This window comes from Lepisosteus platostomus, chromosome 1, assembly GCF_059453375.1.
Source record: "Lepisosteus platostomus isolate fLepPlt1 chromosome 1, fLepPlt1.hap1, whole genome shotgun sequence".
In the NCBI taxonomy this organism is placed as follows: Eukaryota; Metazoa; Chordata; class Actinopteri; order Semionotiformes; family Lepisosteidae; genus Lepisosteus; species Lepisosteus platostomus.
In genome coordinates this window covers 16,534,599-16,560,523 of record NC_142611.1, presented here as the reverse complement: position 1 = coordinate 16,560,523, position 25,925 = coordinate 16,534,599, and the positions used below count along the sequence as shown (strand labels likewise).

General features: G+C 38.2%; 1 protein-coding gene across 10 annotated transcripts in view; it reads left to right on the top strand.

Annotated features, from left to right (window-relative positions):
- lef1 (lymphoid enhancer-binding factor 1) overlaps positions 1-25,925 on the top strand; it is a 70,797-nt gene that overhangs the window by 41,546 nt on the left and 3,326 nt on the right. For 2 of the 10 annotated variants that reach the window (XM_088626063.1, XM_088626055.1), the window contains exons 4-11: positions 2,208-2,340; positions 7,150-7,240; positions 7,810-7,893; positions 9,933-10,052; positions 10,855-11,017; positions 11,561-11,668; positions 16,597-16,636; positions 17,316-17,356. In XM_088626063.1, coding sequence (XP_088482189.1) covers positions 2,208-2,340; positions 7,150-7,240; positions 7,810-7,893; positions 9,933-10,052; positions 10,855-11,017; positions 11,561-11,668; positions 16,597-16,636; positions 17,316-17,350 — 774 coding nt within the window. In that variant the 3' untranslated portion in view covers positions 17,351-17,356. Of the gene's footprint in view, positions 1-2,207; positions 2,341-7,149; positions 7,241-7,809; positions 7,894-9,932; positions 10,053-10,854; positions 11,018-11,560; positions 11,669-16,587; positions 16,637-17,315; positions 17,357-25,925 lie in introns of all 10 variants that reach the window. The other 8 variants (XM_088626039.1, XM_088626029.1, XM_088626045.1 and 5 more) reach the window with 7 other exon arrangements.

Sequence of the window (25,925 nt, the reverse complement as noted above, 5' to 3'; positions counted from 1 at the left end):
CCCAGTCAGCTGGTCACTGGTGCCAGCTTGACTTCCCTGCACTGTGGCTCTCACACACTCAGTGCAGTGATGTGGGTGATTCTGGCAGGGTAGAGATGGGGATTCACTGATGACAAATGCCCATCAGTCCTGAAATTACATTGTTCAGATACTCAAGCAGGATTTGTATCTTTGGTAGCAGGCCTATTGTAGACTGTAGAACTGCTGCACTGTCTGTAACCTGATGCTTTGAATGACTGAAATTCCTGTGGCACAGCTCTTAATGACCTGCTTAAAACACATTGACTCTTCTGAATGCGACCTTTAGTACACCTTCCACCACAGGCTAATTAATCATGAATGCTTTACTAGTCGAGCACAGGGCGGTGGAAATTCTGTCAAATTAACAATTGGTAGTGAAGGAATTAATGGAATTTTAGTTAAACCTATGAACTGTGAAACAGTTGTCCATGTACAAATTCAGATCAATTAAATAAGATTTAACTTTAACAAAAGTCCTTTGCTTGCTGTATGTTTCCTTTGCGTATACACATAAAAGGTTGAATACAGAATGAAAAGCTGCCAGGAAGTTTGGAATTTGAGGTGTCTGGGTTGGTCAAAGTTTCAAAGTGAGCATGACCTCCTGTCTGTAGTCCAAGGTCAAGAAACAATTATTTTTTTCGTTTTTAGTTTCGGAACACCTGTCCTGTAGTCAATGCAGAACATGGGAACAGGTGCTCTTGAGAGTTAATGAATCCTGGTCACCCACTAACAAAGGTGTTCTTGTGGCTGTGTCTTCTTAAGAAGCCACAGTGACAAACTTGTGACTGCACGTGTAGGACATCATAAGCTACAGTGGCATTCATGTTAATAAAAGTGATAGCATGTCCCTGACGATCCATTTAAGACTTAACAAGATTTGTCAAGGACAAAGTGCAGTTCATCTTGCTTACCTCTTGGGTCTTGTTTAGCTCACAATTAGTATAATGGCTACATACTTGCTAATTGTTTTTTGTGTTTTCTAGGAAACCTTTTTTTATTAATGGGCATTTTTCTCATTTGTTGCTGACCAAAAGTGATTGGAACGTGGCAGCAATGCTCTATTACACTTCTTGTTGGGGTACAAGCAGTTAAGGTTCATATCTTCAAGAATCAAGCCCCAAGGTGTAAATTTCTCAGTGGTACAGTAATCATCCATCTCCTTTCCATGCAGCACTTCTCAGTTGACGTCCTTAAACCCCTCCTTAGTTCCACGGGAAATACTTTATTTAAAGCCCTCTACATTTGGTGTAATGAACTACCTATTTCGTGAGTTAATGACTTCCTTTGATCATTAACTTAAGACTTCTCTTATGCTTTTTTGCCCTTTTGGTTTATTCCCTTAAAGCAAATTGTCCTTTTTTAACAGCTGTCATTAACATGCTTATAGTCTGGGTCCTGCCTGTGCTCACTTTAGGGGTGTATAAAGAAAACACAGAAGGGGTTTTCGTTACATTAATGAGTTAACAAAAAAAAAGCTTCTTAACCCAATTACATCATGGAATTTAAAGGCCTGACTTTTAAGCAGCGAGTTTTCATAGTTTTAGATTGGCTTTAAAGTTTGTCTACCTGTTAGTATAGGACAGACTGCAAAACTTGTGTTTTCAGAAATGTAGATGGATGTCCAATCAACATGAACAGCTGAGACCAAAGGGAATTTATTCTCTGCACTGAGTAAAGGATATTTGGAAAAAAGCTTTAAGATTCCAGTGATGAATCCAGTTACATTTTTTGTGATGAAAGAATTAAACGGACATATTATTTTAGTGTGTCTGGAAGACTGAATGCTGTCCTGCTGGTCTTGTGACTCTAATGGATTATAAAGGAAAAATGTCGGATTTTACAGACTCAAGAAAAGCTATTTGGAGAATGCTGTTTAACATAAGGCAATATCAGCCTTACTGAGTGTAAGGAACATCTGAATAAACAGGATGCTCCTTGGGTGTTTTGGACCATATTTGAATTTTCGGGAACTGGTGAACCAGCCAACTTTTTATGGGTAATCTGTCTGAATATTTTTCTTATGCTTTTAGACATCACCTTTTCATCTGTGTCCTAATGTGTCCTACATGTATGCAGATATTACAAGATATTTTTTTTTAACATTCCCTTATGTTATGTTTTACAACATTATAAATGGTCATCAAAATGTTGAATTTGTTTCTCTATTTTTTTGTCTTCCTCTCCAGTCGAACAAGGTACCAGTAGTCCAGCCATCTCACGCAGTGCACCCCCTGACCCCCCTGATTACGTATAGTGATGAGCACTTTGCACCTGGACCGCACTCTGGACACCACCCCCAGGATGTCAACTCCAAACAAGGTACACAAGGCCTCTCTTTAGTTTTTGGGGTCACTAGATATCATAGTGTCTGTTTGGTTTCTTCCAGCTTTTTCCAAAGATATCTTGCACATTTCTCAGAGCCAGAGCCAACCTTTCTGTTGGCTCTGGCTGACACTAGTCCTGACCACATCTTAATTGTAGTCCAGCGTTAATTTAGAAAATACTGTAATTCTAAATTTGGACCTCTTTTCCATGTAATTCTAGATATCCCAGATGTTTGTCACTTATTGAAGTGGATGTTTAAAAGGTTGAGAGCCCATCAAGTATATCCTGTTTTGTGGAACTATTCAGGGCCTTGCCCTTTCTGAATAATAATTAATTATTATTAATAATAATTCCTTACACTTATACAGTATAGTGTTCTTCTGGACACTCCACTCAAAGCTCTTCATGGGTAATGGGGACTCCCCTCCACCACCACCAATGTGCAGCCCCACCTGGATGATGAGATGGCAGCCAAAGTGCGCCAGTATGCTCATAACACATCAGCTGTCAGTGGGGAGGAGAACAGAGTGATGAGGCCATTTCATAGATGGTTATTATTAGAAAGATTGGCAATGATTGGTAAATATCAATTAATAATTTGGTCAGGACACAGAGGTAACAACCCTACTGTTTTCGAGAAATGCCCTGTGAATTTCAATGACCACAGAGAGTCAGGACCTTGGCTTTCCAAGGAGAACTCCCATCCAGGTACTGGCCAGGCTCACACCTGCTGAGCTCCATTGGGTTGCCAGTTGTGATATAACTGCTACCTATAAATGTTCTTAGGACTGTCATCCTAACTGTAATACACCAGTAGTCTTTTTGTTTGTGCTTGAAACATGATTACCTTTGCATTTTTTAAATAATTAATTACTTGTTACACTTGCATTCTGCTGCATAAAAGTTTGGTATATTTCAGTTTTTCAGAGCTGCAGGTATATACGTATATAAGCCAACATTAAAAAAGGTGATTTCAAGACTAGATTTGTATATTTTTCAATGCAAATCTAATGAGTTCAGAAACCCCTTGTTAAAGATATTGTTTTTGTGCTACATCAGTCAATGTAATTAACACAGTTGCTCACAAAATGTGGCGAAGGTCACACGGTCACAGTGTGGTGAAGGATTAGATTTGATATGCATTTCTCCTAACCGAGTAATCTGTAGTGTGCTTTTTGTACACCACAATTTCCTTGAAATGCACAAAGCAAAATATTAGAAAGACCTAAATTTGGACCTCTGTTTTGCATAGGATAAGCTTTTACAAACAGAATATTTAACTTAACATGTGTAAAATCTTGCAGTAGTTACTGTACGTTTTGGGGGTGGAGGTTGTGACGGGAGGTTAAAGGCAGTTGAGGAAACAACCCAAGATATTTTCCACTATACAGTATTTCACACCTCTTGTTAAGCAGCCTGCCTTTCAGAGAACAGTGTTTGTGGTTTACTACACTTGAACTAACTTGCAGGCCTTTTTGTTTTTGTTTAAACATCATGATGGTAAACTGTGCAGGGCATTGCCAGCACATGAGCTGAGTTGGAGGAGTTTTCAAAGCTGTTTAGGGTGATTATTGGCAGCAGTTCTTAAACTCCCTGTGTGCTTTTTCCTTCCGGCTGACATTCAACATATACCACTTAAAAGGGCCAGGGACAAAACAGGATGTGATGCCACAATGAAGTTTGGTGGGATATAAATAGCCCAAGAAGGCTGTATGCCAACCAGACATTAAACATCTTTCACATATAGCCTAGAGGCAGCTTCATCTTGTACTTCAAGCTTAACATGCAGTGTGATCTGAAGGCTTAGAAAAACACCCATACCCTTTTTTCCCCCAATTATTTTCTTCAACAGTTTTTGGTTGTAATAAAAACTGACAAGTTAAATCTGAAAAGGCTTTCTGCAAATATTTATATTTCCTTTCTGTCCACAAATATGAGTGTGATTTCCTTGAAAATACCTTGGAAATATTGTAGGCATATTTAATCTGTTTTTCAGAAATTTTTTTAAGCCCAGTTTTGGTTTGTTATCCATAAACACTTCAGTGGCCTTACACTTTTCAGTAACAGTGTTTGCAATAAGGGTATTGCCATACTTTTAGCAGCATTTTAGATATTTTTGGGGAAAGAGGAATTTATAATATCTTATGTGTGTGTACTAAGTGGTATAAATTAGGGGGCACACTCCAGTCCTGGAGGGCCAAAAGGTTTCTGCTATTCTTTCCACATGAGTCCTTAACTACCTAATTGGAATTGCTGGACAGTGTCCCTTGAGGACTGCACTTGGGCACCCCTGTTGTACATTTAATGCACAGTAACCTGTTGGCAATCCAGTCATTGGCTTATCTTGCAGGTTTACAATTTATTTGCATTGTCTTTGTTGCTACAGCTCTGAAGAATTTCTGAATTTAATAAAGTGGAAATATGGTTAGCTGTTAATAGCTTCAGGTCTAAAATCATCATCATTATTGCTTATGAATTGAGTGAATTAAAAACATATTTTGAAAGTATAATGTGATAAACCTATATAAATAAGTTAGATTCCCATGACATGACAACTCTCTGTAGTCATAGTGGTTGCAGAGTCGATTAATTCATGAGTAATGTAAACCTAAGAGAATACGTCTCGCTTTCCATCGATCACCATCTTGAGAACCCCCATTGAAAAGAGCATCCCAGCAAAGTGATTGCTTTAAAGGAATTCTTAGAAAATTTGTTGCAAATGAGATCCCTTGGTAGTTGGGTGCCTGAAGAATAAAACCAAGTTAGGAGCAGTTCAGTTTGTTCCTTTAGTTTTTATTATAGTTGTTTTCAGAGTATGACTTTGTGAAACTGAATCATTTCTAAGTTTGATTGAGATTGTTTAATTACAATACAGTTCAAACGCACAGGTGATGTTTTTGGTCCCTCGGTTAGAATTTAATGAAAACATAAGCTACAAAAGACCAGGCCAATTCATCCAGCTGGCTCTTTTAAAGAAGTTTGGATTGAACTCTGCTTTATGTGTATTTTTTTCTTTCTTTTTTTAATGCACTTCCCTTTAAAGTTTTATAATATGTGAATAATATTAAGGATTAAATATAGTTTTTACAGGATTACCTGCTAGGACGCTTCAAACAAAACATTGTGTTGAAGAATGTGAGTTGACAAACAAATCTGGCGTGGCTAGACACTTAGACTAGTGTAAATGAATATTGACCCCATAAATCTGTTCATTTAAAGGACATGACCACTATAGGCTATTTAGATAAGGAGCTTGTGCAAAAAATCATGCACTGCAATAGATTATAAGGGTTGTAAGCCTCTGTGGTATATTCTTTCTCCCAACCTCTCAATTCTTAATTTCCATCTATTATAAACAATATTAACAGCCAGAGCCTTATTTGGTGTGAAGAAAGGTTTGGCTGCAGTCGTAGCCTTGAGCTGGATACCCATGGTGTTCTTCACTTTAGGGGTGGCCTTCTGAGACAAGTTTGTACATGGGGGGGTATGCTCCATTTGGGATTAAGACCTAGTATTAATCTTGAGGCAGTTGCTTTTTTATGTACAGATGTAGAGCTTTGTATGTTGGAGTTGCCAGTTGACAGATCCATTCAGTTGAGACTGCTTTTCCCCTGTTAAATACTACAAAATGCACGAAGCACTTGACCTTGAAGCCCAGAGGAGTCGCCTTGCAGAAGAGCTTAGTGGAAACTGGAGTGACAATCATGAGCCAAATGAATCATATCAAGTGTGAGCATTATGAGGACCAAAAACGGCTCTTAATTAACTAGTGATCCGCTTTGGTGGCAAATTTCAAAAACCTGCACAGACCTTTGGGGAATCAGATGGAAATAGGCAAGTCATAATTAACTCAACTTCTAGCAGCCTTTTCATTCTGCATCCCTTCTGTTGTTCCATTTAACACTGTTTTAGGTTCCTGGCTTTATCTAACATATTGCAACATCTCTGTTGGGATTTTTCTGTTCTTAGGAGTGGGGGCCGAGGGGTCAGATTGGAAGAAATTATAAACAGATGTTTTTTGGAAGATAAGTTATTGAATGCCTTGAGTTTGTGATTGGTTTATAACTATTTTAACAATTGGGGAAAACGGAAAAAGTCACCCTATTAGCTTGAGGTTTGGCAACAGTTTCTACAATCTCTGCTTAGTTGACTGGCAGCGCATTAAGAAACATGGTTAGAATAAAGAATACAAGGGGTTTCCAAGTAGCTCAACTGGTAAAGGTGCTTGGTTTGAGCTTTGTGATTCTGGCATTGGAAATTTGAGTCAACAATACTAGACTCAATTCCCCAGGTGGACAATTTGCTCAGTGTCACCAGGAGAAAGATTGGGAATGGTGATCCAGGGTATTTTTCACATTGGGATCTTGTTTCAGAATGTTTATCTATGGTTCAGACTAAACTAAACTAAAATATGTCCAAAACAGCCATATTTTGGACACACAAATCCATTTGTGTTTCTCTTTCTATATATATATATTATACAATTTTATCTAGCAGACACCAATGCATTTACATGTTAGGTGATTTGTTTCTTTTGAATAAAATAGTTGAACCAGAGCTCAGCTTTTAGTTTAAAATCAAATAACTGTTCTTTACGTCTCAAGGTGGATGGCCGAGTGTTTCAAGATTTCATTTCCATAAGTGAAGTGTCTCAGTAGCACCCCTGCTGCCAGCTCTTCGGTGTCTCTCTCCCTGCAGTTGTCTTCAAGAGATGAGGAGGTGCTTCTTAGCTAAAGAATTGATGTGTCCAATAAATGATTACAAATAATTGGTGGGGAATTTAACCAGCTTGTCATCCTCCAGGTATGCCCAGGCATCACCCTGGTCCTGACATTGCCAATTTCTATCCACTGTCTCCTGGAGGAGTTGGGCAGATCACCCCTCCATTGGGATGGTAGGTATCTCCAGCCTTTCATTCTCTTGAGTTTTATCCAGCAGTGTGGGAATGTGCAAACATGGGACTGATAGCCAACGGATGATGCCATAACATCATTGAGGTTTCAAAGGAAGATGAGGTTATAAATATTACGTGGTCAAGGCCTGGTGGAAATGAAGCCTAAACCCGTCTCATTCAACCAATAAGGCTATCGATGAAAGTAGCAGTTTTTTGGTACAATAAATGTGGTGGAGCTTTCTTCAGGGGATTGAATTGTACAGGATTTCACTTTACAAATCCCAAAAATATCCTAGCGGGGCATTTATTGATTCTCCTAGAGTTTTGGTGTGTAATAAGATAACACCGTAGCCTCCATTTTCACAAGGTTCTTTGAGAAATCACATGGAGATTAAAATCCACACTCAATTAATCTAGGTACTGTTGAGGAAAATATGGGATGGTGCCTTTTTCTGCTGTATTGATGAACGTGCTGTTAACTTTCCAATGGTGTACTGTGCCAGACTAAAATGAGAGTGGAGGCTGATGCTGGTTTTGATCATCCCTCTTGTTTTTCTCTGGAACCTCAGGCAAGGTCAGCCTGTGTATCCAATCTCAGGTGGATTTAGGGAACCCTACCCATCTGCCCTCCCAGTCGACACCCCTATGGCCAGGTAGGTGGGCCTGGCTCTGCGGGCTTAGAGAAGGCTGCCCTGCTTCCTCTCCCAGTGCCTGTGCTTGCCTGCAGGGAAGCTTTAAGCGGGGCCTGGTCAATTCACTGTTTCACCACCATCATGCTGGCACGATGGACTGGAGAAAAATCTGTACTTTTGTCTCCAAACCAATGTTTTTTCTTTTTAACCAGGCCTAATTGACCTGCTTGTTTGAGCCTCATCAGTAGTTTTAATAAGCCCTTTATTTTAACAGGTTTAATAGTTTTTTATCCTGTTCCATAATTGTGATCTCTGCATTTCATTGGGGGTGGTTTAGAGCAGTTTGGTGCTTTTGTCTCTTCTACTGGAACAGCAAGATCTCTTGTTTAACCCATCTGGAAAACTATGCCCTAAATTGTATTGTATATAAAGGAAGACCATACTGAAGAAGGAAAGTGCAGTAGCTCCCTGGAATTTAAATAAGATTACCCAGGTTTGGTCATATATAAGCTTTTATTAGGTTAGGAAACATATGTACTTTACAACTCATCCTCAAGGAAAAAGGAGTCTTTTCACTGTAGATCAGGATAAGATTCATTTGTGTACATCGTTTCTCATCAGCAATACTGCACTCTGTCCTGTTTGGGAAATCTCAGGTAAATTTAATTAGCACTTCATTAACTCCTCCCCAGGCAGTGTTAAATTGGATCCTATGAGAAATGTTCCTATGAGACTGTAGTGCTACTGTGGGGCTCTGGATCAGTCGCAGATGTGTGATTCATGCATACTGCAGCTATGAAATGGGAAGGTGGTAAAAGCCCTGTCATTTCAATGGGAATCGCAATACCAGCTTTTCTGAGCTATTAAATCCTGCTTTGACAAGCCTTGCTCTTTGGCTTTTTCGTTTCAGACAGTATCTTTGTTTGGTAGGTAAAATGTCTGAATTCTTGAATCTCTTGAATGTTTTTTTTCAGTGTCTTTCTAAAGCTATCACTGCTGCATCATTTCTTGTTAAGAGGCAGCAGCCAAAACATACTGCTAACTCGATACAGTAACAAGCTTCAGCGCTCTTCTTATTTTTCCAAACTATTGTGGTAATGCCCTGTCCTTTAAACTTCACTTTAATACTATAATATGTCACTTTAATACTTTAATAATACAGAGTTTTAAAGCAAAACTTGGAACAAAATCTTAAAGCAGTATATTCCTGGAAAAGGTCTGTAAGGTGTGCTTATGAAGTGTGAACTGTGGTATGCTGTTAAGAAGATAATTAGAAAAATCTTTCTAATGTATCTTTTAGAAATGAATGTGAGTTACTGTAAAAAACTGTGCTTATAAAAACATTCAAGCAATTTTGTGTGACTTGTTAAATTGGGGAAAAAAAGGATGATGGCTCAAAATGAACATCCAAAAATGTCTGACTGTCAAAAGGAAAAACTATAGATGTGACCTTGAGGTGCCTGTTTACTCTGTGGAGGAAACTAAGCAGTGTGGTAGTATATTTTTTTCAGGGTTCATTCTGAAAAATAAAATAAGCAAATTGTTGGGTAAGACTACTTGTCCATATTGTCTGAAAGTTCTTAAAGCACTGAACATCCACCTTGAACAGTATTAATAATTGAGGTTTTGGAATCTGGTCCTGAGTTTCAGTGACTTTATCAGTTTGCTTTAACATATGCTCAGCTTTTACCACTGCTGAAACCTCTAAATCTTTGCAAATATGATTGCAAATGTAAATGCATGTGATTGCAAACAGGAATAATTTGCCTTTTTTATCGATACAAGAGGTGAGACATTATTATTCATCAGTTCATCCACAGACGCACCTTAACATTGTTTTTTAACAGGTGATTCAAACATTGTCCCATTCACGTTACTTCATTGGTGGTGTCTCTTCTGTATGCTTTATCCAACGATTTTCTGCCATTGCCTTTTTGTTTCACTGCTGAGCACTAAATTGTACAACCTATCGGAAGAGGGAGCTCTCTAAAATTTGAGTGGTCTCTCAAGAAAAGACGTGTGACATACTCTTCCTCTTCTTTTTATCCCACTCTTGTAAGGTTTTCACATCACATGGTGCCAGGACCCCCAGGACCCCACACTACTGGAATCCCTCATCCTGCTATTGTCAATCCCCAGGTCAAACATGAGCATCCTCACGACAGCGACCTCATGCACATGTAAGTCTCTTTTTTTTTTTTTTAGCCGGGTTCAGCCATTTCACATTATGTGTGGTTTGTAATTGTAATTCCTTTGTAGCTCTCATCTTGTTGCTTCATATTAGCCAGAAAACAGAGTGCCAATGCTTTTACTAGATCCTATTCAGAATAACATGGGAATGCCAAACGGCTTCCTTCATGGCTGTCCACATTATTATTCTTTGAATTATGTTTGTGTTTATCATAACTTCCAGCACGGGTTTGCATAGTTTCGTCCAGTTCTCGATTGCCAGCGTAATAGTACTCACAGAAACGCAACCAGATTTCTGCCTTTTAACTGCCTTGAAGGGACTTAAGGTATTCGTTCCTATGTCTTTTGTGATGACAACCGTTTTTATTATTAGCTCAAAATTGTTACCCAAAGATGACATTTTTCATATGAGACTTCCATACAAACATTTTTTAAATTAATATTTTTGTTGCTTAAGTTTTTGTGTAATTGTTTTGTCCATTTAACTAAAACCTGAAAACTGCCAAAAAGTTCTTTCTGACCTTGAAAAGATCAGACGAGATCAGTAGCTTTTTGTAGCATTAGTGCTTTGTGTCTCCAAATTAGGTAATTGTACACTTAGTTGCATTTTGGTCTTAAAACTGTTTTTGTCAATGAACGGCTAGTGCATCTTACAAACATTGCAGAGAAATAGGTAGGAAAAGGAGGACAGTTCTGAAACAGTCTCGCATTTTTATAGGACAACCATAGAGGCTTATGAGTGGTATTGTTTGTGTTGGTTTATTTTTATCCCTCTCCTTGCATTTTCTGTAGGAAACCTCAGCATGAACAGAGAAAAGAGCAGGAGCCCAAAAGACCTCACATCAAGAAACCTCTAAATGCTTTCATGTTGTACATGAAAGAAATGAGAGCAAACGTCGTAGCAGAGTGTACGCTGAAAGAGAGTGCTGCTATCAACCAGATTCTGGGAAGGAGGGTGGGTATCGCCAGCCTAATAATTCATACCAGTTCTGCACCAGCTTATGTTTCTAATTAGCATCTCTTTAGGAAACAAAGTCTTGAACAATTATCTCTCATTTTATGCCTGAACTTATTAGCCTAAAGTATACGTTCCATAAATGATCTATAACAACTTACATGATAAAGGAGTTGGAACTCTATATATTTCTTAAAATATGACAACACTGAAAAGTGAAGTACCTCCTTCTACGATTAACTTAAGCTACAGCAGTCCAGGCAGTGTGCCACGGAGAAGCTCAATTTATGACTATACCGTAATTGCTCACTAACATACTTAAAAAAAGGCAGTTAAATTAGTAACAGTGTTTAGATATGAAATCAGACATGCTAATCTCTTCATCATGTTCTCCTTTTTTGTCTAAATCATTTGGAAGTTAAAAAGGATTTTACAAAAACACTAGCACGCGTCTCTTTGGAAGGAACTTTAAAGTGAATGCCAGTAATTGACTGCTGTTTTTTTTTCCCTAACGTTTACTTTAATGCGGCTTGTTCTCAACAGTGGCACGCTTTATCTCGGGAAGAGCAAGCTAAGTATTATGAATTAGCCCGTAAGGAACGGCAGCTTCACATGCAGCTTTACCCTGGCTGGTCTGCAAGAGACAATTATGTGAGTACCATCATACAGATTGGAGACAGAAAGGTGTGTGAAGTGTGAACCTCCAAAACCCAGCGCACAGTGTTGCAACCATTTTTTTTATAGCCTCAGTCAGCTGTTTTGGAATACTGATGCTTATCTAGTGGCTCTGTCTCTTTTCACCAGTGCCAGTTTTGTTTGAGTTTTCACTCGTCTTGGCTTAACCCACCTCAGATTTAAGGAGAGAATTGTCTCTGAATTTGGAATTGCCAATTTTCAGTTTTATTAAGCCCTCAACCGCTGCTCAAAAAAATCGTTACCACCCTGTGGAGTCTGAAGAGAGCGAGGAACTGTCGACACATTCCACCATGACCAACCGTCAGTCAGTCAGAACTATAAACGTATTGATTACTGATGTCTGTGCAAACGAGCACAACACCAGGAGATGCTGCTGTTTGACCAGCAGAGGGTACCCTGGTCTGCTTGAGCCCACCCAGACCCAGAAACTTCCGCATAGTTGTGCTTTGTTGCTTCTGAAATAGTTTGCTGTTGGTTAGCAACAAATCCCAGAAATAAATGGGTGAAAATCTATAGTTATAGCTCTGTGGTCTGACTGAACACATTTACTTGCTGAAGCACCTGGGAAGTTTTCAAATCTTAGCAAACTTTTCAAACATTGTTCTGATACATGGATTTAGACTTCCCAAAATCAGGGCTTTCAGGTAGATATTCTAAAATTTGTTTTACAGGGGCACAAAAAATGATTTAATAAACTCAATTGAATTTTATGTCTTTATTGATATTTGCTGGAGCTCAACTACTTGCTTCTCATTTTTATTTTCCAATAATGTGGCTATTTCCACAAATTCCACAAAGACAAATTCTCTAAAAACTTCTATGGAGGGACATTTTGATGGGAATTAGGGAAAGTAAATTACAAAGGATAATTCTTTCTGGTTAAACATCCTGTCATATTCCATTTAGCGTTTAAATGGATGAGACAAAGTGAGCTTAAGGATATGTTGAGGACACATTTTTGTTTTACTGCCATCTTTACAGTAAAATTTGAATTGAGCTATCCAAAAGCCAGTAGAAGTATTTGTACCAGAAAGTAAGATTTAAAAAGTAGACTCATTTTAATGATAAAGGAGCATGAATAACACATCTCTCTTCTTACATTAGTAAAAATAAATGTTACTATAATTTGTTAAATACAAGTATACCATACTAACAGTATCAATTAACCACATGGAAATTAGCAACCAAAAGCCAGAGCCCATGGCTAAAAGCAAGGTTTCTGGAGTCCCCTTATATCTTCTTGTAGCACAGAACATACCCTGTAATCAAAAAGACAATGATACCCTCGGTGGTCTGACATTAATGTCTTGTACAGAGCACAGTATTCATTCTTTGTCTCTGATTCAGTACTACCAGGCAATGTAAGGCCAGGGTATTTTATTTTTTTTTACCTTTTAACCTTTTGTAAGAAAAACGAAAAAATAGGTACAAAAAAATGCTATAGCACCTGGCTGAATTTTAAGCTGTTGTTTTGGACAGTGTGTTTGTGTGCGAGTGTGTGTGCGCATGACTGATGTTGTTAAAAGTGTGGCTCCAGCACTCATATTCACTACACCATTTGAAAGTGTAGTTTGTGGTGTTTATCTGCCTCCTTTTGGACACCTCAGGCATTTTTCTACCTTTGTTAAAGGGGAAAGTTTTACCATTTTGGGAGACATTTGAAAAATTGTTCAACATGCTGTGTGTTACCATGCTGTGTAATTTTTACATTTTTGCATTGTGCACAGTGAGGACTAAATTCAGCCTATTCTTGGAAAACTAATGGAACTAAGGCCTCATTAATACTGTACTCATTATTTCCTTCTAGACAAATGGCAAAACAAGGTGTTTACCACAGTTTATGCTGGCAGACTTATTGTCATCATACACCCTAAAAATAGTATTAGAGCAACTGTAACGATCAATACCAGTACAACTTACAAAAACACACACAAAAATATATTTTTTTATATTAATTCTTGCTGGTGTTGGAAAACCTTATCTTTCAAAATAGAAAGGCTGTGATAGATTAATTATTAATGACTTACCTTGACTGAGCTAAACTATTTGGGGAATTGATTGCAGAATTGGTTATGATGGTTTGAAATAGGTTCTGATCATCTAAAAATATTCCTAGTTAAAATGAACAAGACTCTGAATGTCTTGAATTTATTTCTGATATTTTATGCATTTTACCTGTGTAATGTCTTTTATACAGTTGTTAGGGGCCCCAAGTTTCCTTTTTAAAATGGTTTGCTGCTTTTAGAATAATGGTGCTTTCGAACTCCATAGTGCCTATTACATTAATAAACCATGTGGTTACAGTATGTTAACTGCCGATTGACTGTTCTTATGCATTATTTAAGAGATCAACTTGGCCTATACCTGCAGGACTGGCAAATTATACTGTATCATTTCTAGCACATGCAAAAAATACATTTTTAATTTCTAAAATAAATTACTGACTAGCATCCATAAGGGTATTTAAGTGATTCTAGCTTTGTTTTATTCAGTACTGACCGTCAAAGGATCAACAAATTGTTTCTAAGTCAACTATTGCATACTATTGCTAAAATATATATTTTCTTAACATATCTGTTTTCCTGAAAAAGGAATGCAGTCCTCCCTAATGTGTGAATGGGGATCATAACACTGGCCTTTGCTGAACTAGTATTCAGTAAAGTGGGAATCTGCTACAACTCTCTGGTTCACCCTTTTTGGTCTAAATGTGTGATATGGTTATAGACCAATTCTTACCTGGACACTGGAAAATTCAGCCAAATTCAGCCAACATATTAAGACCACCTTAGTCCAGAATACTGGGTTGCACTGCAGCAAGACCCAACATGGATTGTAGGACCATGAGCACTATGGAAACTGGGAGGTGTTTGCAAGTTGTATGTCAGAAAATCTCCCACTTGTAAGCTTACTGGCTCCAGGTAGAATCTCTGCAAGTGCCTTGCAGAGGTTAGACTACTGGCAGGGACTAAGCTCACAAGTCTTTTCCGTTTGGGTGCCAGACCCACAGGTCCAGGATTTCTGAACTGGTGTCCCAAAGAAGTCAGGGCTCGTAAGCAGCTGTCATGGTTGGCCTCCACAAAGGGGTGCCCAAGAGTGGGAGCTGGGTTCACAACCTGGGCATAGTTTACCTTCTGACGCGGAACACCCTGTCGAAGGAGAGGCATAGCTGGAAAAGGCATAAAGGATCTTTCCTGGCCAAGTGTGCACTGGTAGTGCATTCACAGACCCAACGGAGAACCATGTTGGGCAAGGAGAAGGCTCTGCCATGCTGCTGCCCATAAAGGAACCACCAGCTTGGGAGATATACGTGCCAGGGTTAGGCCTGGTTGATTCTCCAAAGATCTCTGCAGTCATCTGTATTGAGTCCTCTTATCTGGGCTGATACCATGGATCGAGTCCTCTTATTTGGGCTGATACCAGCCAAGGTAACTAACTGTCCAGCAGCCAACACACCTCATGATTCCTTAAAAATGTCATCTGGCTGCAGAGTCTTGGAGCCAAATACCAAGGGAGTAGTGGCCTCTTCTGAGATGCCCAATGCAGTTATTCAGTCTTCTCCCCTGCAAACAGTGGAGTATGTGACACCGACAAGGGAAGTGGTGGTGTGCTTCAAGTCACAATGGCAATAGAGGCCGTCTGAAGCTGCTCCAAGATCTTGTGATGTTTTTTTACTCAGGCCTTCTTTCAGAGTGTCCCTGTGTAACAGGGTCTGGCTGGAACGTTACAGTTGGTTCAGTTAAGGGATGGGCTCTTGGACGAGGTAGTGAATGAGATCATTTCAGTTTGGCACAGCCTTGCTCAGCTGCCTTCTGGCTATACTGTATATGATCTGAAGTGTAGCTCAGCAGAGGTCAGTGACATGATGCTTCCCCCTTGGTGAAGACTGCGTTCCATCCTTGGAAAAAAAAACAATTTTATACTGGCTATGTAGCAGAAAATATGCTGCTCCAACATCATTAAACACTGTTCAGCAGCTCAAAAAAATCACTGTACACAAGTAGGAAATGCTAGTTTATTAACCAGGATGCCTTACTTTAAACAGTCATGTCATTCTCATAGGTGTTCACTGGAGGTTAACCAATCTAGTTTATGACTAGGTGGGCGTTAACTGCTCTTCCTGAATTTACATGCTAATAGGATTCTTCATATGCAGCTGGATAAGTCTCCATTAACTAAGGACACCTTGAAATTAAAATGTTTGTGTTTATATAGTCCTTCATTATGAATTAATGAATGATTGTTTGCTAATGCAAAGATCTTCCAATTCTAAGCTAACTAAAGTGGAAAGTGTACTCCAAACAATCACAGTGACATTTTCACAATACTTCTGCATGGTGAATTGTACTGCAGTAATAACCTGCAGTGACAAGTTGCCTATAAAGCACAATATTATTCCAGGATTGAAAGTTTCTACATGCTATTATGCTTTCTAGTACATTTAGCTGGTAACATACAGGGATCTCCTCATAGCTTGTGACATAATAATAGTACATTTAAAAACATAAAGGGTTAAAAATGAGGGAGGCTATTCACCCCATCTCTAACATAATTACTTTCTTTTAACCACACAGTGGATTTCATAGAAGAGTACAGAAATGTACAGTGCCCATCACTTAACAGTAGTGTAGCAGAAGCTGGGCTCAGATGCTGGATGGAATGTAACAATACACATATCAATCAACAGCACAGGGCTTGAATGCGAAAACTCAGCAGTTCCATTTTTCTTGGAGGAAATTATTCAAGAGCAAAAGGGAAAAATGCCAGAGAGGTCCTCCCGGGGATGAATGGACATGGCAAACGCCAATGGAAAGAAGTGGTTTAGTGAGTATGAGTGCTGGAGCCGCACTTTAAGCGTTCACCTGGATATTTTGCAGGGAAAGAAGAAGAAGAGGAAGAGAGAGAAGTTACAAGAGCCTGCATCAGGTAACCAAACTGCTTTCCCCTTTTGTCGACACTAATGAGGTCAGAATACTGGGTGTGACGTAATTCCTTGCATTTCTTGCGCTTGTGTGTAATGTGCAGACAAAAGGCAAACGTGAAACAGAAGAAATCGTTAGCTGTTTGTTTTTGTGGGAGGACGGTCCTCTGACGTGTATCGTTTTTTGGAGTTTTCATTCCAATTTTTGCAAAAACACTCTTCAATGGACCCTCCTCCTATATCCCCATTGCAGTCTAACCTTGTTTGGCATTCATTGAGTAAGCACGTGCTGCCTGTTGCGCAGGTATATTGTGACTTCCTGAACAATAGTCTCTTGCCTTTTCTATGTGCCTCTGATCTTTATTCCTGCCCATCTTCTACACAGAACCTAGACTTATAGGATTAGTCTGTGAAGAGGTTTACCCGGGGAGGAAAAAAGCACACAATTGTTATTCACTATTAATGGCTTAACACTGCATAATGTCCTTTTCGCTATGTTTTTGCTACCGTGTGTAATTGTGTATGTTCCCTTATTTGCGATGACAGCAATTTATATGTATATTGAAAATCTTTAATCCTCACTTGTATATAAAGTACGATGTACATACACAAATGTATACGGTAGATGTTTTCTCTTTTTTTGTTGGGGGGAAAAAACATTAAAAAGACCAACATCTTCTACAGGTACAAGCCAGAGAATGAAAACTGCGTACATCTGAGCAATGGTAAGAAAATCTCAACTACATTATGTATTGGTTTATCTGCTGACAGATATGTTTGTTATTAGTGACATGTTGTGTTCTAAACACATTACTTTGAATAATATGAATTTACAGACTAATCCTAAAAGTCTACCTTAAAAAAATGTTGTATACATATTCCTGAATTTAGGAAAGGTCTCTTGGCCCATGTAGCTCTTTAGATTGCTATTAGCTGATTTCTTTTTCAGCAGTTTTAGTTTAACTTTATGTATATTTCATACAAGGCTGTCATAATATCTAGATTGGTATGTATAGAAATGTTTTAAAAACGAGGCTTTTGATCCACAAACCATATGATAGCATTTCTTGAAAGATGACCATGATAAATTTATCAAATTTATTGTTGTAAAACTACAACTGCTGTAGTGCACAGGGAGACGAAAGATGAATGGCTCTAACAGAAGAGTGTAGTAGCGAGTAATTTTGAGATAATTTTGACGGTCTTCATTTGAGACATCATTTTCAAATGGTAAATGGCATTATAAACAATTCTAGCAATACCTTTTCGACGCGAGGTTGGCACAACACTGTCAAAGCAAGACTGGAGTTTGCATGGTTTCCCTGTATCTCTGTGGGTTTTCTCTGAGGGGGCACCTCCCACTTTTCAAAGACATGCTGACTAGGTTAATTTGTGTCTTTAAATTCTGACATCCCATCCACTGTACAGTCATGTCTTCTCTAGGATAGGCACAAGGTAACTGGGATCCTTCTCAGAAATAAACAGCCTGATAATGAATAGGATAGATGTTTTTAGACTCTAATGACAGACAATTCATCTTAGCAAATAGGAGTGAAGGTACTTAGATTCAAAGTGAATTCCTACTTTTTAAAGAGGGGTTCCAGTGCATGTCTATAAAACTACAAATATTCAGCATTGAAGTGATGGAAAATTGTTTTGCAATATGCCTTTTGGGGGGGGAGGGCAGAGACAGTTTTTATGCAGTCTGCAGCAGTCAAGAAGGATTCATTTAAACAGATTAAAATCTCAAAGCAAGCCTTAATAGTACTTAAAATAACACTGTTCTAACAGTCCATAGTTAGGAATGTTAAATTTGTGCAGAGTTTCTGGTTGAAGTGATTGTATCTAGCTAGTTACCAAATTTTTTGCTTTCTTGTTTGATTTTTCCCTTTTACTGTAAACCCTTCTTATTAGCATGTAACTATCTCTTCAAGTGCATTTAACTGTGCTTTCTCCAGAACTGTGAGGCTTACCAAAATGCTGACACAATTTGATTAATGAAACCATTTCCTTGACAAAAGATGGTCCCTTGTCTTCCCGTGAGCTGTATTTATTGAGATTGGTTCGGAAAATCATTGAATATGCTAGCAAACATACTTCAGCACTGATCCCATAATTAGCAGTGCCAGGCAGAAGGTAGATTGACACCTTGACTGATTTATCATGACAACCTGAAACACATATGCATAATACCAAGAATACTGGAGCAATTCAAAAGCAGTCAATTTATGCATATCCCAAGAGCTGGATTGAAGCTGGTTTAGCATAGACTACAGAAAACATTGCTAAATGAACTTTTTGGTTATTGTCTTTATCCTTTCTCATTTGTTCAGTACATGACATGGATTTTCTAATAGTGTATATACGTTTTCCACATAATTTATATAAATCATATTAAACCTTCTCAGCAATCATAAAGCAAAAGTTTCAATATTCCTGCCTGTTATTTTGTCATTTCATTGAGAATGTTTAATGAGATTCTTTTAATTAGATTGTAATTTCTGTTCTTGGGTCACATAAAATTAGGAATTTAATAGTCATTTATGGTGTTTATTTTCTGTTTCATGTTTTGCTTGTTACAAAATATAACTATTCAGCAAGAAGCATTTTTAAGAGTGTTCTATGATAAACAATGTATTAATATTACAAAATAAACAGCTCTATGATCAATTGTAAAAATAGTCTACAGTCATGTTGGGTGTAGAATAGTACAGACATTTTGAAAATTACCTACTTAAAACTTTTTTATTTTACTTTTAAATTGAACAGAATTGCTCATTTATTTTAATATTGCACATATGTGATTAATTTTAACAATTTTAATTCCCCTTTATTGGGGTTGTATCAAACCAAAAAAATAAGATTTAAGAAGAATTAAAAAATTCAAAACAGATGTCTTTTCTCTTGATTGGCCACTAAAAAGTGTAGAAAACAAATTGGAAGAACACCTTCAAAAACAATGTGAATTCATGAACCAAAATGGATATAGTGTATTTATGTCTCAATATGCACAACCTTTGAACACTCTTACTTTCTTTGTTGACACTTTACTCTATTGAGAACTTGAAGCATTTCTGATAAAACTTGAGAGTCTTTGGATTTGGATTTTGGATGAGTGACGATTGTAGTCTTGAGATCGGTGGTTGGAATCTGGTGCAGGGTTGTGGAGATATCCCTGGCACATAGCAGTTGGCTTGGTGTCTTGCCAGGAACCTGTCAGCTTACAGTGACATCTTTCCCCTCTCTCGTGCCTTACTTCCGCCATCGATGTTGTCAATGGCGACTGTACTTGATATATGAAAAAGAAGCCTGACAGTGTGCGTTTCAGAAGACGCCGTTTTTGTCATCACTGGTATGTGGATTGCTGGCAGTGAGTTAAGTTGATTAAGTCTTGTTATTTACAAATTGGATGCCTTAAAAGAAAATTGATTTTAAATTTAAAAGGAAAAACGGATGTCTATAAATCAGGTTTGTTGTACCGCACATACAGTAGACAATATTGGATTGTGTGAGAATGGCTTGTGTTGATGACCTTCCATTAAATTGAATAAGAAAAATAGTGTAGCATACTGTGCAATAGCTGCTTACTAAAGTATCAAATGTTATATGCAGGGTTACCACAATTTCCATTACAGCCTTATGTCAGTCCAGTTTGGGGGTTTTATTTTTCTGTTCTATTTCTTCGGACAAGGATTTAGGCAAGTCTGAACATATTCATTATGTACAGTATCTTTCTGGTTCTGAAGATGATCAGTGATTTCTTCCATCTTACCAAGTGATTGGCCTCATGTATTGAAAAAGATAAGTGTAGACTGAATAGAGAAGAATGATGCCAGAAAGTTGAAGGGTTATAACACCAGATTACAGTATGCAGAGATATGAAAGATGGATACTGTATGTTCATGTGCAGCAGATGTTAACACTGCAGTTGAAGAGCTGGAATCCAGTCAAATTTCTTTCCTCCTCTGATCAAGTAAGACGTAAAATAGTACGCCTTTCAACCAGCTGCTTCCACTCTCACAGCAGAATTGGCTGTTTCTTTGTGCAAAAAACATGTCCTTGCTGAATTGGTTGCTTTGAATTCGTGAAACCCAAATCTCTCCCGTTTTCTCTGTTTAGTCTGGTCCGAATAATCCTTTTCATATACCAACCTGGAGATTTTTATCAATGTATGACATGCAGATTCCCTCAAGGTTTCTACTTCTGCCACTGTGCATTTTCACCCAGAGAACTTTAATGCAGTAAAGATGTTTTTAGACTTCATTGGTTTGGTCAAAGCATTGCAAATGATAGCAAACTCAATGTAGATTATTCCAGATGGTTTTGTGGCTTTCTTGTGTAGCCCAGCACATTTGAAGTTGAAGTTTAGCTACAATTAGGCCAGGTCCTGACTGATGTTGGCCTACTACGTGGCTACCCAGCTGGAACTAGTGAGCATAAGCTGACACGAACTTGGTTTTGACATTAATTTCAAATCTTATGCCTTGTATTTTTCTTTCTGCTTTGTAATGTTAGCCTGTCTTCACACTAGAACTATTTTTATGGTCCTGGTTTGGGACCTTTGAAATAAAATCTGTAAAATTATGGTCTACTATGGAAATGAACCAAACAGATCTCCTGAAGAAGTATTCACAATGCCTTGAATATATATATATAAATATTTGCACAAGGAAAAAAGAAACCCAGCTACACTCAAAATCTGTCAGATTTCTACTTTTTTGTTTTCTATGGGTCCAACACTATGGTCAGAATATTAGTTTTCTTTCACCATAACTGGAAGAAGACCACCTACAGTATAAATCTCTGCAAAAGACCTTCTGGTCATCAGATTAATAAGGTTTCATGCCACAGGGTAAGAATGAATACAGTGTGTGCAAAAAGGAAGTGTGTGAAAACATTTCAGAACTGACAGATCAATGAAAAATGTGATACAGGAATGTCTATAATTTATCATTTATGAGCTTGCAACACTACGCTAACTGTAACCACCACTTGCTGTGTCCTGTATCAGTGACTATAGTTAAAGGATTCAGCTGTCAGACTTTGATAGGAGAAAAACAAATGGTCTTATACTTCACTTGTTCTCTTAGCTCCTCAACCCTCTAAGCACTGAAATCCACTTGCTAGCTGCAATTAGGCAAGGTCCTGAGCTTCCCTTAATTTCAGAGCTTTTTCAAATTGAAACCTTACCTTAAGGACACAATCATATGCAGCAGCTGAGTTTCATTTTGTTATTTCTGACCTGTTATAATTGGTATAGGATGTCTGAATGCACCACACTGTTCAGCAGTGGCTTCGTCTTGCCATGAGCATTGGAGCGAAGATGAGACTCTGAAACAGTCCTACAAAATGCATGCATCTCACACCTTTTAATAGCACAAGTCATTATATAGCATGTTTGACAAAGGGAAGTCTGAATTGAAATCAAAGGATGTTTTCCTACTAATACTTTAAAAAGAATCTTCATTGAAGTGTTACCTGATATTTCTTTTAGCAGAGCTTAGATTAGAAAAAGCAGTAAGTTACAGACCTTATGTAACTTTAATTAGCTCCTTCTCTGAATCGCAGTACTAAGAGTAGATAGAATTATCTTAAGACTTTCTGTGCATGTAAAGTCAAGTTAGCAGCAGCCTAAGTCTGGTCTATGTCTAGTAGCATTATGATTGAATGAAGATCTGCTTAATATTCATGTAGATAATTATTTGCGACTAATACTTTTACCTTTTTTAATGCTTTTATTTGCCTAATCCATCTGCATCTTTTAAGTCTGATTTACATTTTCATCTTGTCATTTTAAGTCACAACACTTGAGAAGTTTCTAAAATAGCGTAACTCCTTTGATGATTTTCTCATTAATATTAATAATAGTTGTAATCATAGTAGTTGTAATCATAGTCTTGACAAGGATCTTTAGAATGCCACAGAAATCCCAGTCTTTTTTCCAAATAAATTGAACCAGACTATGGATCAGGACTGCAGTCATAGCAGAGTCCTAGACCAAGGAATTTACTCTCCTGAATCAATGCTGCAAAAAGAAAAATGTGCTTTTTTAAGATTAAAATTGCTGCTTTGTATTCATTGTAAAGAAAATAAGAATACAAAATTTTGAATTTTGTGTATAAGAGTATAGTTTTTGTGAATACTAAATCGATAGTGTGTTTTTTCTTTGATGGTATGGAAGCATACTGTACACCTATTTTTCTCACTGACTGGACTGGTTAACATATCGGCATTGGTTCTGTGAAATTTTTGTTCCATGTGTTAATTGAAATTGGTGGGCTTTCTTGGCACTCCTGGCTTCTATCAGGTCCACCCAGAACATTCTGGTAGCATTTTGTTTGTTTTCCTCTTTAGAAATGCATGGTTTTAAACGTTATGTTGGAATTTGAAACTGTCAGGGAGCCTACAACCACTGGGTATAATTGTGGTCAATTGTATGTCTTGGTACTTTGCATTTCGTTTCCCACAATTATTCAAATTTTCTCCAGACTCCAGTCTTTTCTTGGTAGGTTTCTTCTTATTTGTGGATGTTTAAGCCCCTGTCTGTTCCCAGTTTGAAGATAGTGTTAGCAAGGAAGGCAAAGCAAAATGTATGTGTTCTAAACTTATAGAGATTTTTTTTTCAGAAGAAACACCCATAGACGTTTAGCTGTTCTTGTTTTGTTTTTATGGACTCTTTCTCCTTATGTGGATTTTCGTGGATCATTTATGGTCAAAATATTGTAGTCTACCTCTTAGCCTGAAAAGTGAGTTACTACTAAAAAAAACTTTATATTTTATGGAATATCGAATCTTCCCACAGCATGCCCCCTCTTTTGGCAATAGATTTTTAACAGTGTAACAGTCTTTTGTTTTGCCTGTTGTGGAACGAATGATGGAATTCATTCGGTTTGAATTTATTAAAATAGTTGGGATGTTTTATTTGATAAACAGAATTAGGTTTGTCAGTGATTACCTATGTATTGGTAAGCTTTAATATAGGACAAGCCAAGGTGTTTCTATAAAATATCCCACTGCATGTGGATGAGACATAAAGTGAAGTGGGTCCAGCCACCCAGTATGTGGTATACTTTATAAAAACCATGTGGACTGGAAAGCTTGTCCTGTGGATTATAAAATGATACAATTATTTATTTTTTTTAAAGAAAATGTTTCTCCGTGTAACGGTATAAATCTGAAGATGTGTCTTTTAACATTTTATATTGTATTTTTACTTCACAATAGAAGTAAACTCAACAATTTCATCCATTGTGAAATTGCATGGAAAGTTCTATTTAAAAAAAAAGGATAGGTCAAGATACATATGCCTACGGGCCGAATTTCTGTGACTGTGGTGTTGATTCCAGTAACTGAAATGCATTCTTAAACGTGTACCGTATGTGGCATGTTGAAGTATGGCTCCTCACTGTAAAAACTATGGTGCACAGTTATCCTTTACTGTAAGAGGTGATGTGAGTAACAACTAAGACCATGAAAGCAACCAAGCTTGTTAAACAAAGATTATTTTTTTTTGCCTTGGACATTTTTAATTACATCTCTACAAAGTAATTATTAAATAATTACATCTTTACAAAGTGTTGTTGACGAATCATGGACTTGGTGCACGCAAACCCAGCTATGCGGTGAAGGAAATGGTAGGAGATTGGCACAAAAAGTGTATTCCCTTGTGCCTTTTTTTTTTGCTTCCTGTGCCACTTCCTCTGCTTCCCCTGTTGCATCCAGAGGGTCTGTTTTTTTTTCTGTTTTTACTTGACCTGCATCACTGGTTGCGGTCTGCCATTGTTAATGTAGTCTTCCTTTGATTATGGCGTCTGGAAGAAAGGTGTCCAGGTAGAGGGAGGGAGAGGGTGGGAGGCAGCTCGCAGTCAGCTGTTTACTGTGAGGTCTGTTCTGTTTGTACTGGAGGTCTTTTTGGGAGAAGTTCTGGCTCCTACAGTCAATGCAGTCTGAATCCCCCCCCCCCCCTCCGCCCTCCCTGTTCCTTCCCTGAAATCTGCGACTCACAGCAGTTTCTTTGAAGCCTAACCACAGCAGAGGGAGCAGTCACAGTGCTCCTTTGATTGTGCCGCCCTGGCCTGCGGATCAGGCCGTGCAGGGGCATGCCTGGCTTGGCTAGACTTCAGCTGTGGCCCCCAGCAATGTCTCAGATGTGGGCAATCCCCAGTCTCTTCAGCACATGTCTGTGGTTTCTTGGAGGGATCCTGATGTAACTAGTCTGCACAGCTCTCGCTTGCTGAGGAGCTGAGGGGTGTTTACACTCCCAAGTCTCCAGTCCGGCTTTGTTTTCAAGCTTTTACCCCCTCAAACTATGCTCCTAACGGAGGTAAAACAAATACACGTTACTTACTGTACTTTATTTTCTGGGTGAAGGGAAGAATGTTAAAAGTTAACTAATGAAAGGGGAAAAGTTACTTTAAAAACCTGTAAAAGGAATGTGTCGTTGGACGCCTGGTTTTGTATTTAAGCTTCCTAAAAATCTGCTGTTCGTGACGTAGTCAGATGTTTTGTCGTTCAGGAGAGCCAAATGCTGATGGATTTATAAGCAAGAATGATAGTTTTTGGATTCCTCCCAGCAGGCAACAGGTCTTTCACATACAGTTTATTATGTAGTATAATAAAGACACTGAAACTCTATAATCTTCATAAGTGTACACAGAGAATAGTAAAAGTCAGAAGAGCAATTCTTTAGTCTTTTGTTTTCAGCATTTACCAATGGGACAGGTACTTTTCACAGTTAAGGGAATAGATGTTGTTTTGCATCAGATTTCTCTATGCACTATATACACTGCTAAACCATAGAGCACTCCTTAAGAAGCCAGCCTTGCAAGTGATCCACCACAGATTTTACTACAAACATGGCACTCTCAACACCCCACTGATCTCCCAAGACACAGTTTAAGATGGCTGGGGTAACAAGCATTTAGTGAGGTCATATTTCATTTCCATATTTAAGGAAGTTTTGGGGGTAATTTCTAATTGGAATCTTCCTTTTTTCCTATCGGTGCAGAAACAGATATATAATTAGGTAGTGCTGCCTTAATTAAAACATGATGCATAGCTGCTAAAGTGCAGCTTGACTTGGTCTCTTCAGAATCATCTGCCCAGTTTGAGATCAGCTCATAAGAAATACCTAAAGGACGAGAACTGCTGCACAGTTGATTTTGAAACTTTACATCAGGAAATATTCTCTGTAACCTCCTATCCACCCCTTCGCTATGCCAAGGCTTTTTTGCGACACCAGAATTCGATTCACTCAATAACTTCATTCAGCTATAACGTCTGCAGAAAGCTAAA